The following is a 14,359-nucleotide window of genomic DNA, read 5'->3' as shown; positions in this document are numbered from 1 at the left end:
AACTATTTGTGAATGAAACTGTAAATTGTTTAGCAGATGTGAATGTTAAAATGGTACCTTGTGCAAAATCGATTTGGATTCGGTTCTTGAAGAAATAGATTCCTTTCATATTTTGGGATAAATTATGGAATATTTTTGTGAAAAAAATTATTGATCACAAATTGGAACCCTGATAAAGACTGTTTGCTTTTACATGGAAATAGCATATGAGATGAATGTTTTGAGTATACGTACAACTGGGATTTCTGTATATTTTAGTTGTCATTTAGGGAAATAATAAGGAAAGAGATAAAATATTGATAATGCAAGTTGAATGCTTTGGAAGAACCTTTGTCAGTCTTGAGGAAATACATGAGCCCATGATGTTTACCCATGATGTTTACTCGATGTTAACTTTTTATTTTGTTTGTTTCAGAGTGTTGAGTGCAGTTGAACCATGCAATGTACGATTTCATCTCAATGAAGCATGGAAAGAACTTCCACACGAAGATTGGATGATGGGAGAACCTAGATTTTAGTGATTGAGCATTCAACACATGATCATGCCCCTTCCTGAGGAGATAAGATGGAGCAATGTGGGAAAAAGAAAGAAAAAACCCACTGAGGGGAAGGTTGAGCAAAGTCTTAACGTCAGCGTTGTGTGGTGCCTGCGTGGAGGAATGTTCTCAGCCACACTCTCGATTGCCGCTCTGCAAATACATCGTGAACTTGCTGTGGTTGCTTCAATGTACGACAGGCCTGGAGTTCCACATTGCGAGTCATTTACAACATGCGTTCCTTTTCGTCTCCTTCAACCCAGTGTCCGGCCCAAGCTTGTACTTGCCCACATCTAACTTCTCCTCAGCTCAAGAAGTGCTTTGATTGTGTTTCCCGTTGGGTGCTGCCCTATCCACACCCTGACCTGTTTATCTTCTGACTTTGGGTAGCATGTTTTCAATGTGTGACACATGCTGATGAAAAGGCCATAAATTAAATGGAAACTCACTCATTTTCTGATATGAGCACTCGCTGCCATTGTTGATTGAACTTGAGTGATGGAAATCTTTTCTCCTTCAGGAATGGGACATGGTAATCATGTGTAAGAAAAATTATTCAAATTTTCCTTAAAAAAAAAAAACGGGGGAGTGTGGGGAAAAAATTTATATTAATGTATTCTAAATTGTAACAAATGGAGTTTTAGAAATGTAACTTTTATGCTACAAGTTGAATTGGCTGTCATTTCTGGCCAAGAGACTTTTGCCCTAAATGTTGATAAATGTCTTCGTATGGAGCGGAGTGACCTGAGCTGATAACAGCGAACCTTTGCCTCGAAATGTACGAAGTGGCTTCTCGTCTAAAAACACGTCTGCAGTCTAGGTTGATAGCCCCCACCACTCTCTCATGAAAGTATAAAATGCTTTGAAATGTAAAATTGTTTCAGTGCAAGTACCTGATGAAGTATTAGAATCTCAGTGGCTTGTGCTCCTTGGAAATGACCAAGTACCAAGTTAGAATAAAACTCTCTGATATAATGTGGAAGTGAATTGAATCGCGTTGGTCTAACTGTTAACTAAAGTAAGAATAAATGAAATAGAACCAAATAATATTGCATTCAATGGGGATTCTTAAGTTCATTTTACGAGGGTGAGAAGTGTGTGGTGTATAATTAGAATAATAAATTGTTTCACATGGAAGGACTTGTGTGGACATCGGTGATCAATGTCAATGGCTTTTATGCAGAATTTTATAACCAAATCGGACAAAAAGTTAAACTCTGTCTGAAGTCAAATAGGATTCCACAATCGGCCAGGTAGAATCCTTCAACGATCACAACAAGGTGGGTTAAAAAAATCCACATCAACTTCCTAACAGGACGTAAACAACCGGTCTCCGTAAACAGTACCCTGTCGCAATGGAAGGAGGTACAAAGTGGAGTACCACAGGGTTCCGTGCTTGGCCTTGTATTATTCCTTGTCTATATTGATGATCTTGTGGACAATTTTCAAACTAAGGCCCTGCTATTTTCGGACGATGTAAAAATTTGGGGTGATGCTCTCAAGGGTGATGACCGTTCAATGTTACAGGATAGGAAGATCTTTCCCTTCTTGTAAGGTAGTCCTTCAAGTGGCAAATGCAGCTTGTCTGCACAGGTAATTGCACAAGCTGAAGTGGCAAATGCACAGGCTAACTGGTTTTGAATTTCCGGTTTTGACAGTGATTGTCGATTTGGGAATCTGCATGCAGGCATCACAATCGTTAATGATGCAATGCACCAGCACCGCAAACAGAGCGCGAAGGGTGCTTTTTGCCATTCGCCATGCTTTTGCTGAAATCACACCGGAAATTTTCCAGCACCTTTATGCCACACTTGTCAGGTCGCATATTGAATATGGCCTACCGGTGTGGAAACCGTTTCATCAGGGGGATAGAAAGATACTCGAGTGGGTTCAGCGATGTGATATGAGGATGGTAAGAAGTGAAGCACGGTTCTCATTTGAGGACCGCTTATTAAACCTACACCTCTTCTCACTAGCTTAGAGACAAATTAGAGGAGATTTGATCACTCTGTACCAGATCCTGTACAGGGAACTCCAAGTCTCATTTGAAGGACTGCCTTGTTTCAGTAGGGATGACTGTCTTCATGGTCACTCCTAGAAACTACCAAGCATGCGGCCCATTGCAGGAGAATAGTCTTCTCTACTTATCGACTGGTTAACGTGTTCAACGGACTCGACGAAGAAGCTGTTCAACCACCGCCTGTCGATACAAACATAAAAGAACTCAGACCGGCTGCTGTTTCAATAATTATAGGACCAAATAGGGCTCTGCCCTCCTATCCTACTTTCTACCACAGCTGACCGATTGTGTTCCTGTGTGCTGCTGCCTTAACTTCGCTATCTTAGTTAAGGAACGTACATGTGAAGGTAGAATTAAGTTAATGCTAATATGATGCTTAGTACAGCATAGAGAATATAAGTGCAGTATCGTATAACTATGAGATGTATCAGTAGTTCATGATAATGCATGCACCATGGGTGCACCGGGGCATGGTTAAGTTGATTCATGTGACCCGTCCATGTTCCGATGCTGTACTGAGTTGTGCCCATGTCTGAATTAAACCTGGTGTTCCCACTTCAGAGCCTTCGGCCCAGTCTATCGGGTACATTACAGTGGTGACGATGATGTCTTCGTGCATCACCATATTGCATGAATACGCATTGGGGGGTGATTGGGAAGACGATACCGATCGTCTGAAGCAGAACTTCGTGGCAAACAAAATGGACACCCCTGAGGATGCTGAAAGGCGGCGAGCTGTATAACTGACCATATGCGGCGCCCCGACGTACAGCCTCATCAAAGATCTTCTTGCCCCAGTCAAACCTTCTGACAAGTCGAATGAAGAGCTCGTCAATGTCGTGAAAAGACATTATCACTCTAAACCGGGTAAGATCGTCTCGAGATATAAATTTTATACCCACCATCGTCAAAATGGTCAGTCAGCATCTGAGTTTGTGGCTGATTTACAGCGACTCGCCGAACATTGTGATTTTAAGGATAAACTTGAAGAGATGTTACATGATTTGTTTATAATCGGCATCAATGACGACTCAATTCTGCGGAAACTCCTGACTGAATCTGACCCCAATTTGGCTAAAGTCATGGAAATAGCCACTATGTGGATGCAAACTGCCAAGAGCCTGCGTGTGATTTCTAACAAGTCAAAAGTTATCCGGCAGGACCCATCGGTTAACAAGGTAACCTTTGGCTACAAGCAAAAGTGTTTTAGCTAGCTACGAAATTCACCTCCACCTCCTGACATTTATGAATCTACCCAGAAGGTTGGGGTAACGTGTTAGTGTTGTGGTGGTAATCATTAAGTTTTCCAATGTCGGTACAGGAAATATACCTGTGACAACTGTAGTAAGCGGGGACACTTGAAGTGTCGTTCTCAATCCAAGTCGAAGAACTTGTCTCCTGCTTATCACATTGGGGTGAACTCTGATGCAGCGGACGATAGGTCACAGAGCACAGCCTGCAGCCAAGAGTCAAGTGAGGAACTTTATGAGGTTTTCTCTGTTGGAACAAAGAGCTCCGATGCTCCAATTATATTTGATGTAACAAACGAAAAGATCCTGGTGAAGATGGAAGCTGATACCAGCACTTCCAGATCAATTATGAGCAAGAGCAAGTTCACCTCCATCTACCCTCCGAGAAAAACTCCTGCACTCCGGCCTGTATCTACTGACTTGAGAAAATACACCAAGGAAGTGGTTCCTGTAGTTGGCTCAGCTAACGTAACTGGAGGATATGGAAACAGCACTCATGTCCTACCACAATTGATAGTGCGTGGAGAAGGACCAACCCTCTTAGGCTGAGATTGGTTACGAATAATCACACTTCATTGGAATGACGTAAGCAGAATCTCCAACTCTGATGCTGGATATGATACCATGCTCAACAAGTACCCTGGCATGTTCAGCGATGGTGTTGGCACCTTTGCAGGGCCCAAAGTGAGGATTCATGTTTCTGCAGTGAGGTTAGACCTATGCCCTACATGATGCGATCAATGATCGAATGTGAGCTTGACTGCCTGTAGAGTGAGGGCATCATCTCACCAGTCAAGCACTCTGACTGGGCAGCACTTATCGTTCCAATACTCAAAGCAGATGGAACAGGGCGCATTTGTGGGGACTACAAAATGACGATCAACAGCTATGCAAAGCTGGATGGCTACTCTTTTCCCAAAGCAGAGGATCTGTTCACCACTCTCATGGGTTGCCAGACATTCACTAAGCTTGACTTGACCAATGCCTATGCTCAAATGGAACTGGATGATGATTCCAAGCCCTGTACATGCATCGGCACTCATCGAGGACTCCACATGTACAACAGATGCCCATTTGGCATACGCTCTGCTGCACCAATCTTCCAATGCCAGATGGAGACATTAATAAAAACCACCAAAGACATTCGTGTTCCATGACGACATAATAGTGATTGGCAAGTCACAACATGAACACCTCGAGAACCTAAACGAAGTCCTCAATTGGCTGCAACAAACTGGGTTACGCCAAAGGCATGAGGAGTGCACCTTTATGGCACGTGAAGTTGATTACCTGGGTCATCAAATCTCCTGTCAAGACGTTTTACCCTCTCCAAGCAAAGTTGAAGCAATTGCAAATGCACCGATGCCACAAAACATTTCAGAACTTCGTGCATTCCTGGGTATGTTGACCTACTTTGGTAATTTCCTGCCTCAACGAAGCACAACTGTCGAGCCTCTGCATCTTCTCCTCCTCAGGAAAGCCGTTGTCTGGAAATGGGAAGCTGCCTGAACAAGAGCGATCAAGGCCACTAAAACCATGCTGTCCTTCTTGCCGTTACTTGTCCATTACGACCCATCCAAGGAACTTATTCTCAGTTGTGATAGCTCTTCATATGGCACTCGGTGTGTGTTGTTGCAAACAAATGGAACCGGTAATCTCCAGCCTGTTGTGTATGCATCATGAACCCTATCTGACACTGAACATCACTTTGCTCAAGTAGAACAAGAGGCATTAGCGTGTGTCTGGGGCACCTTAAAGATGCACCAATATGCCTTTGGAAGATATTACCATTGAGACTGATCACATACCCTCGCTAGGTCTCCTGGGAGAAACCAGAGCCATTCTGCCCACATCATCAGATCGTGTACAATGTTGGGCGTTGACCCTTGCCGATTATGACAATTCATTGGTTTACTGCCCGGGTAAGGAAATGTACTGTGCTGACGCAGCAAGTCTCTTGCTGCTTCGGGTAACCATCCCAGAACCTCCACAATCTGGGGATATCATTCAACTCATGGCTAACGTCATTCACGATGAGGCGCCCATAACCGCTAAGCAGATTGCTTGCGCTCCCAATAGCAATCCAGATTTGTCACAAATTAAACCTGTGTTATGTCAGTTAATTGGGAATCACTACCGGAAAGGACGAAACCGTACCTCATCCAGAAGGATTGGTTCTCCATTGATGCAGACTGCCTGCTTTGGGATAACCGAGTGATAATTCCACAGAAACTCCATGGGAAAATTATCAGTGAACTCCACAATGCTCATCCAGGCATAGTCACCATAAAGGCTATTATTGCCCGAGCCCATGTTTGGTGTCCTAGTTTAGACAGTGACGTTGAGTCCAGTGGACACCATTGTTGTGCTTGTCAAGCCCATGCAAAGGCATCACCACAGTCTCCATTGGCCATGTGGTCGTGGCCATCAAAACATGCTCGAGACCGCACATCGACCATGCTGATCCATTTCAAGGGAATCTTTTCCTTGTTATAGTCGATGCCCACTCCAAATGGATTGAAGCTCTTGTGGTGCCATCCTCATCCTCTGCTGTAACAATTGAAGCTCTCCGTACCATGTTCACACAACATGGTATTCTATTCCAAACTCCATTGTGTCAGATAATGGATCGTCATTTACGAGTTCAGTTTCAGAACTTTTGTAAAATTAATGACATTAAGCACTACACATCTGCCCCCTACAAACCTGCCAGTAATGGTCAAGCCGAACGTGCTGTTCAGGTCATCAAGAATGGTCTAAGCCGCGTCAAGGAAGGCTCCATTCAATCTCGTCTCGCTCGTGTGTTGCTCAACTACCAGAACCAGACCACATCAAACCACCGGTCACTCACCTGCCAAGCTTCTGATGGGTCGTGAATTAACAACACAGTTATCATTAGTGCACCTCGACGTCACGGCCAGGGTCAAGAATAACAAGTATCAACAGAAACGTAATCACGACCAAACGTTTGTCAATGTCAACTTCCATGTCAACTTCCATGTCAATGTCAACTTCCAGGTCAATGATCCTGGACACGTGTTGAACTCCGGATGTGGAACCAAGTGGTTATCTGACATCATTATCGATAACATTGGTGAAATGATGTTTCTTGTGAAGTTGTGTGATCGTAGATGCATGTGTAAACATGTTGACCAACTCAGGTTACGTCATGGGGCGACAAACATTGAACCGGCTCAAGTGCCTTTGTCACCCATTCCTGTATTAACACCTAAAAACATGTTGACATGCGTAAACATGTTGACCAACTAAGATTCTGTCACAGGGAGACAAACATTGAACCGGCTCAAGTACCTTTGTCACCCACTCCTGTATTAACACCACTTGTGTTTGAACATGAGGTGTTTCCTCATGAAAGCATTCCATCCATCAATGTACCTGAACTCGTTCCTGACCCTGTACCCCTTATTGAAAAGCCCACAGCAGTTGCAAGCAAGGACAGCCCTCCACTAGCCTTTGGAAGATCAACTCGTGTCTGTAAACCTCCTAAGCATCTTGATTTGTACAAAAAAAAGAGGGGGGGGGGAGATGAGATGTTTCAGTAGTTTATGATAATGCATGGGTGCACCAGGGCGTGGTTAAGTCGTCATGTGACCCGACCATGTTCCGATGCAGTGTGCTGCTGCGTTGTACTTGTGTCCGAATTAAACCTGTTGTTCCCACTTCAGAGCCTTCGTCTCCGTCCCTCAAGTACATTACACTTCACCATCTTAGTTAAGGAACGTACATACGAAGGTAGATGAAGTTAATGCTAATATGATGCTAAGTACAGTCCAAACTATAACGACATGAAGTGAAGAGGATGTCACGTGGTGAGCAGATCTCTGAACACCGGATGTGACGTAAGCTCATGACGTGCTGTGGGGGAGGGGAGGGGAGATGCGCGTTGAGGTAAAACTCGATTATGCATATTCAATGCAGGATCGTGATGAAAACCCAAAGCTGTGATAAACACGTCTGCGTCCTGTTTCACGCACTACCCGTTCCTCAGTCTTCGCATACATACAAATCCTTTCACGAGGATTCGATGGAAAAAAAAAAATTGAGTTTTCCCGTCTCAGTATATTCTCAGCGAAATATATACAAAAAAAAAGAAAGGCAAATAGGCTCGAAGGTGTACATTTGTTTTACACTTATCACCCTGAAATTATACTTTTGCGACGTTCCATGTGGACAGCCTCTTCAAGAGCGATATATGCGGTGTATTGGTCGGCGCGCTGGTCTGTCATGTAAATTGATTTTTTTTTTTCATAGCAACTTATTCACTGAAATATCACTTAATAAAGGATAGTCCCGTCACGTACATACGACACGAACGTTTATAAAATGTAAAAACCGCTCTGAAAGGAAAAATTACGAAGAGCACGTGGAGAATGCTTGAATCACCGGATATCCTGTTGAGGGACTGAATTTTCGTTTAATCCCCCACCCCCGAGTCTCTCCTGATGCTGTTCCTGACGGGAAGTTTTGCGTACGGAGCGCAGTAAGCGAAATGGTTTTGTCCTGGCGGTTGTTGAACGTGCGAGAGTTTATTGGACGTGTTTGTGCGTCGTGCCTTGAGCCGTTGGCGTTTTTACATTTTAATATATATATTTATTTTTTTTAATCTCCAAACAATGGTGATACATCGACCACTGCGAGCTTCTTCGCCATCTTTGCTTTGGGTGTGTTCAGTTACCAAGCAGCTAGTTAACGCTTGCCGAGCGATTCGTTTATTGACGGTTAAAAAAAGGAGCGCTTGCTCGAGCGCTTAAGCCGCTCGGCGAACGCTCTTCGATAAACTCGGTCACGGAAACACGGGCCTGTAGTTTAGGCCGTGTTCGTGTTCGTGTGTCCTGAGGTTTCTGAACGAATGAGAACTTACTGTAGCGCGTTGAACTTGCGACGAAGATTAATTCTGGGGGGGTTAGAAAACGACCCGACTTGTGACTTGACGATTGGTTAATTAGTAAATGGCGAAGTTTATGATTTACATGATTGGAAAATTCCGTTTGACGAACTCGGACGTGGTCCAGTTTATCGTCCGATAATCGTGGAGATTTGGGGATGCTGGTTGGTTTGTACAGGGGAGGGTTGCATTTGTTTCGGGATGCAGTCTTGGTGATTGGGGGGAGGGTGGTTGGTGGTTGGAGGCAGTATTGGTGAGGGGAGGGTGGTTGGTGATTGGAGGGAGGGTAATTGGTGGTTGGAGGCAGTATTGGTGAGGGGAGGGTGGTTGGTGATTGGAGGGAGGGTAATTGGTGGTTGGAGGCAGTATTGGTGAGGGGAGGGTGGTTGGTGGTTGGAGGCAGTATTGGTGAGGGGAGGGTGGTTGGTGGTTGGAGGCGGTATTGGTGTTTGGGGGGAGGGTGGTTGGTGGTTGGAGGCACTATTGGTGATTGGAGGGAGGGTGGTTGGTGGTTGGAGGCAGTATTTGTGAAGGGAGGGTGATTGGTGGTTGGAGGCAGTATTGGTGAGGGGAGGGTGATTGGTGGTTGGAGGCAGTATTGGTGAGGGGAGGGTGATTGGTGGTTGGAGGCAGTTTTGGTGAGGGGAGGGTGTTTGGTGGTTGGAGGCAGTATTGGTGAGGGGAGGGTGGTTGGTGGTTGGAGGCAGTATTGGTGAGGGGAGGGTGGTTGGAGGCAGTATTGGTGAGGGGAGGGTGGTTGGTGGTTGGAGGCACTATTGGTGATTGGAGGGAGGGTGATTGATGGTTGGAGGCAGTATTGGTGAGGGGAGGGTGGTTGGAGGCAGTATTGGTGAGGGGAGGGTGGTTGGTGGTTGGAGGCACTATTGGTGATTGGAGGGAGGGTGATTGATGGTTGGAGGCAGTATTGGTGAGGGGAGGGTGGTTGATGGTTGGAGGCAGTATTGGTGAGGGGAGGGTGGTTTGTGGTTGGAGGCAGTATTGGTGATTGGAGGGAGGGTGATTGATGGTTGGAGGCAGTATTGGTGAGGGGAGGGTGATTGGTGTTTGGTTGTTGGAGGAAATATTGGTGTTTGGGGAGAGGGTGATTGGTGGTTGGAGGCAGTATTGGTGAGGGGAGGGTGGTTGGTGGTTGGAGGCAGTATTGGTGAGGGAGGGTGATTGCTGGTTGGAGGCAGTATTGGTGAGGTGAGGGTGATTGGTGATTGGAGGGAGGGTGATTGGCGGTTGGAGGCAGTATTGGTGAGGGGAGGGTGATTGGTGGCTGGAGGCAGTATTGGTGTTTTGGGGGAGGGTGGTTGGAGGCAGTATTGGTGAGGGGAGGGTGATTGGTGGTTGGAGGCAGTATTGGTGAGGGGAGGGTGATTGGTGATTGGAGGGAGGGTGATTGGTGGTTGGAGGCAGTATTGGTGATTGGAGGGAGGGTGATTGGTGGTTGGAGGCAGTATTGGTGAGGGGAGGGTGATTGGTGGTTGGAGGCAGTATTGGTGAGGGGAGGGTGATTGGTGGTTGGAGGCAGTATTGGTGTTTCGGGGGAGGATGGTTGGTTGTTGGAGGAAATTCGTCATTTGTAATTTATTGTTTTGATTTGTAAAATATTATTCTTTGGAAACAACTCACTTTATGAGCTGAACATGCACAAATATCAAAAGGTGTAGTTTGTGTGTTTAATGAGAAAACAAACCCATCACAATAATCTAGTTTTCACTTGGACCAAGAATGATCTGAACTTGGACAAAATTTTGTGTACAAAGGTAATTTTTTGCCTCTTGCTTGTGCCCTTCTTTCTGATATGTAGACACACCTCTTGTCTGTCATGGTGAGCATCGCTTCGCAGTGCGGGATTATGGACTCGAGCTTCCGATGATCTGGGGAAGATTGCCGGTTGCATTAAAAAGGCATTCGAATAAATACCTCTTAAGAGGCTGCACGAATGGTGTTTTTGACAACACAGGAAACGCAGCCAGCACGACGCTCACGCTGCACGAAACACGTACGGAGGCCGATAAAGACGACTCCACGCCATGTTGAGTGGGATACGAGTGTGCGGAGTAGAAGCGGCTTGTTCCTTTTCAACCAAATATCTATATATTAATACTGAAGGACCAATTTTGTGCTCCTCGCGGTCGCGTCACGTTTTTCTCGGGACTGTGACCTGGACTGAAATAAACTTCGTACCTGTAAGAGTGCATCGCACATAGTGGCAATAGTCAAACTTCAACTCTGAAGCACAATAAACACTTTTCGTTGAGACGGGGGCAAGGAGTGAAGAGGCGGGGGGGGAAAGGTAAGCAAATTTTTGGGTGGGGGTAAGCAAATTAAAAGAGGGAGATGGGGGGAAATGGGGCGGGGGATGAGTGGGCGAGGGCTGGAGTGAATTAGGCGGAGTTGAATGTGAGGGGTTGGACAGGGGGCGGGGACCCAGGGGCAAGTGAGGTGGGGAATCAAGAGACGGGGGGGAGTGAAGAGGTGGGGCGGGGCCGGGGTAGGCAAATCGAAGGCGGGGGGGAATGGGCAGGGTTGGGGGATGAGTAGGCGGGGGCAAGCACACCCTGTCCAGTCCATGTCCCTCGAGTGTGGGTGAGCTGGTGAGAGTGGTTGAATGAACGGAATCCGTCTGTGACGGGGGTTCGGCTGGTCTATCTATATATTAATACTGAAGGACCAATTTTGTGCTCCTCCTGGCGGTCACGTCACGTTTTTCTCGGTACTGTGACCTGGACTGAAAGAAACATGGTACCTGTAAGAGTGCAACGCACATAGTGGCAATAGTCGAACTTCAACTCTGAAGCAGAATAAACACTTTTCGTTGAGACTGGGGGGGGGGGCAAGGTAAGCAAATTTTTGGGCGGGGGTAAGCAAATAGAAAGCGGGAAATGGGGGGGGAAATGAGTGGGCGGGGCCTGGGGTGAATTTAGTAGGGTTGAATGTGAGGGGGTGGACGGGGGCGGCGGCCCGGGGGCAAGTGGGGCGGGGAATCAAGAGACCAGTGTGTGTGTGCGAGTAGTGAAGAGGCGGAGGCGGGGCCGGATTAATTAAATTTTTGGGCGGGGGTAAGCAAATTGAAGGCGGGGGGGATGGGGCAGGGGCGGGGGATGAGTAGGCGGGGACAAGCACGCCCTGTCCAGTCCATGTCCCTCGAGTGTGGGTGAGCTGGTGAGGGTGGTTGAATGAACGGAATCCGTCTGTGACGGGGTTTTGGCTAGTATATATTAATACTGAAGGACCAATTTTGTGCTTCTCCGAGCGGTTGCGTCACGTTTTTCTTGGTACTGTGACCTGGACTGAAAGAAACTTCGTACCTGTAAGAGTGCATCGCACATAGTGGCAATAATCAACCTTCAACTCTGAAGCATCTATATATTAATACTGAAGGACCAATTTTGTGCTCCTCCTCACGGTCGTGTCACGTTTTTCCTCTGTACTGTGACCTGAGAAGTTTTGACACGGTGTACGTCAAGTAGACATGTGCACAAATCAGGGGACTTCTTCACAAGGAGTAGTGTACACCAAAAATGTTGTGTACAAGGACGTTTTGTAGGCCTCATTAGGTAAGGCCATGGAGTTCATTGACTGTGATCCGGCTCTTACAAGAGCCACCACTGGTCATATTGGTCTCATGGAACGGAATCCGTCTGTGACGGGGTTTCGGCAAGTTTGACACATATTGGTGTTCTGACAAGGTGTACCGAGGGTGCGTTCCCAGGTAATTGAACCACGTGATTAATTAGGTAACCCAATTAACCCATAGACGGGAGGACCCTAGGTCACGCGGTTGAGTTATTAGTGTTCACGGTCGGTTAAGCGACCCGCCGCGTCAGGTAATTATCCGTGTGCGACGGCCTACAATTCCGGGGAGTCTGGTGGGAACCGAGATGGCTTCCCCCACCTTGTGGTCTTCTCGCCCGACCCCCGGCCCGCAACAATATATATATATATATATATATATATATATATGTATATATGTATGTATATATATATATATACACACACACACACACACACACACACACACACACACACACACACACACACACACACACACACACACACACACACACACACACACACACACACACACACACACACACACACACACACACACACACACACACACACACACACACACAGTCATGCGCCGCTTAACGACGTTCCAGGCAATGACAGATCGCATATACGACGGATCTGCCAGCTCTGAAAAAAAAAAAAAATGTAGCTGAAAAATTCCTTTCGCCGAGTGATGTAGCCGACGTAGCGCTGCGAGTCGTATAAAAAATAGCACGTACAATTATGTACGCTGTACAGTACATAATATCTCATAATGATAATAAACGACAGTGTGGCCCCATTGTAATGCGATCGTTGAGGTCCATAAAATGTCATCGCGAAAAAAGCAGGGTCGTGCTAAATCAGGATTCAAGGAAATCGGCTTTCAAACTGAACCAATGTTTCCACGTTTACCTTCTCGCAAGTAAATTACCTTTGATTTGAAGAATTCAGTGAATAAATCGTTGTTAGTCGAAATTAAAACACCAATTTGTTTTTAGTGAAGCTTTTTATGTTGTTAAAACAATCGCATTGTTCCGAAAATATATATCACAATTGACAAGTGCTCGTTTCTTCATTTGTAAATTATAACATCGATGCAATGATTACGTATTTATAAAATCCAAACGCTATTTATTCATCTTTCTATAATCGATGCGAGAGGAGATTGTAAGCTGCTGCTAACAACACCAATGGCCGTCATGAACAGCACAAAGGTAAAATTAATGTGTCTTCTGTCTCTCTTGGATGTGTGTTACAATTGCCAACAGTATTCAGTAAAACAACATGCTGTACAGGTTTGTAGCCGAGGAGCAATAGGCTACACCATATAGCCTCGGTGTCTAGTTTTCTGCAAGTACGATGTTCGAAAACGAAAACGAAAAAAAAAAATGATGTTCGCACAACGACGACGTCGCTTAACGACGCGTTTCTCAGAACGTAACCCCGTCGTTAAGTGGCGCATGACTGTATATGTGTGTATATGTATATGTATATATATATATATATATATATATATATATATATATATATATATATATATATATATATATATATATATATATATATATATATATATATATACACGACTGGTCAAAAGTTTTCAAACGCCACCATTTTTCCAGTTTTTACTGAAATTTTAAGCAGTTTAATGTTTCAATGTACTCTGAAATTAAAGCAGAGAACAAATAAATAATTGTGGATAAAAAAGAAATCATGGCATCGTTTTGTTGAACAAAATTTAATCTAAATTTTTGACTCATCAAAGTGGCCACCGTTTGCAGATATAACAGCCGAACATACTTGTGACATTCTTTCTACAATGGAAATCAAATATTGTTCGGAAAGTTCTTCCCAACACTGTTGCAGAAGTTCCCACAAATGTTGTTGCACTTGTAGGTTGCTTTGCTTTCACCCTTCTGTCCCGTTCATCCCAAACCAGCTCGATGGGGTTTAAGTCTGGAGACTGTGCTGGCCATTCCATGATTTGAAGCCTACCTTCTTGTTTTCTTCTCGGGTAGTTCTGACATAGCCTGGAGGTATGTTTTGGGTCGTTATCTTGCTGTAGGATGAACCCCTGACC

The 14,359-nt window shown here is 45.3% G+C and overlaps 1 protein-coding gene across 1 annotated transcript in view; it reads left to right on the top strand.

Annotated features, from left to right (window-relative positions):
* Positions 1–8,254: 8,254 nt before the first annotated feature.
* LOC147025316 (uncharacterized) overlaps positions 8,255–14,359 on the top strand; it is a 71,576-nt gene continuing 65,471 nt past the window's right edge. The window contains exons 1-2 of the mRNA XM_085886176.1: positions 8,255–8,307; positions 10,529–10,549. Of these exons, the coding sequence (XP_085742302.1) occupies positions 8,270–8,307; positions 10,529–10,549 (59 nt within the window). The 5' untranslated portion in view covers positions 8,255–8,269. The remainder of the gene's footprint in view (positions 8,308–10,528; positions 10,550–14,359) is intronic.

Source organism: Eptatretus burgeri, chromosome 6, assembly GCF_056783735.1.
Source record: "Eptatretus burgeri isolate ZD-2024b chromosome 6, Ebu_testis_v1, whole genome shotgun sequence".
In the NCBI taxonomy this organism is placed as follows: domain Eukaryota; kingdom Metazoa; phylum Chordata; class Myxini; order Myxiniformes; family Myxinidae; genus Eptatretus; species Eptatretus burgeri.
The sequence above is the reverse complement of the archived record's forward strand: the minus strand, read 5'-3'. Positions and strand labels throughout refer to the sequence as shown.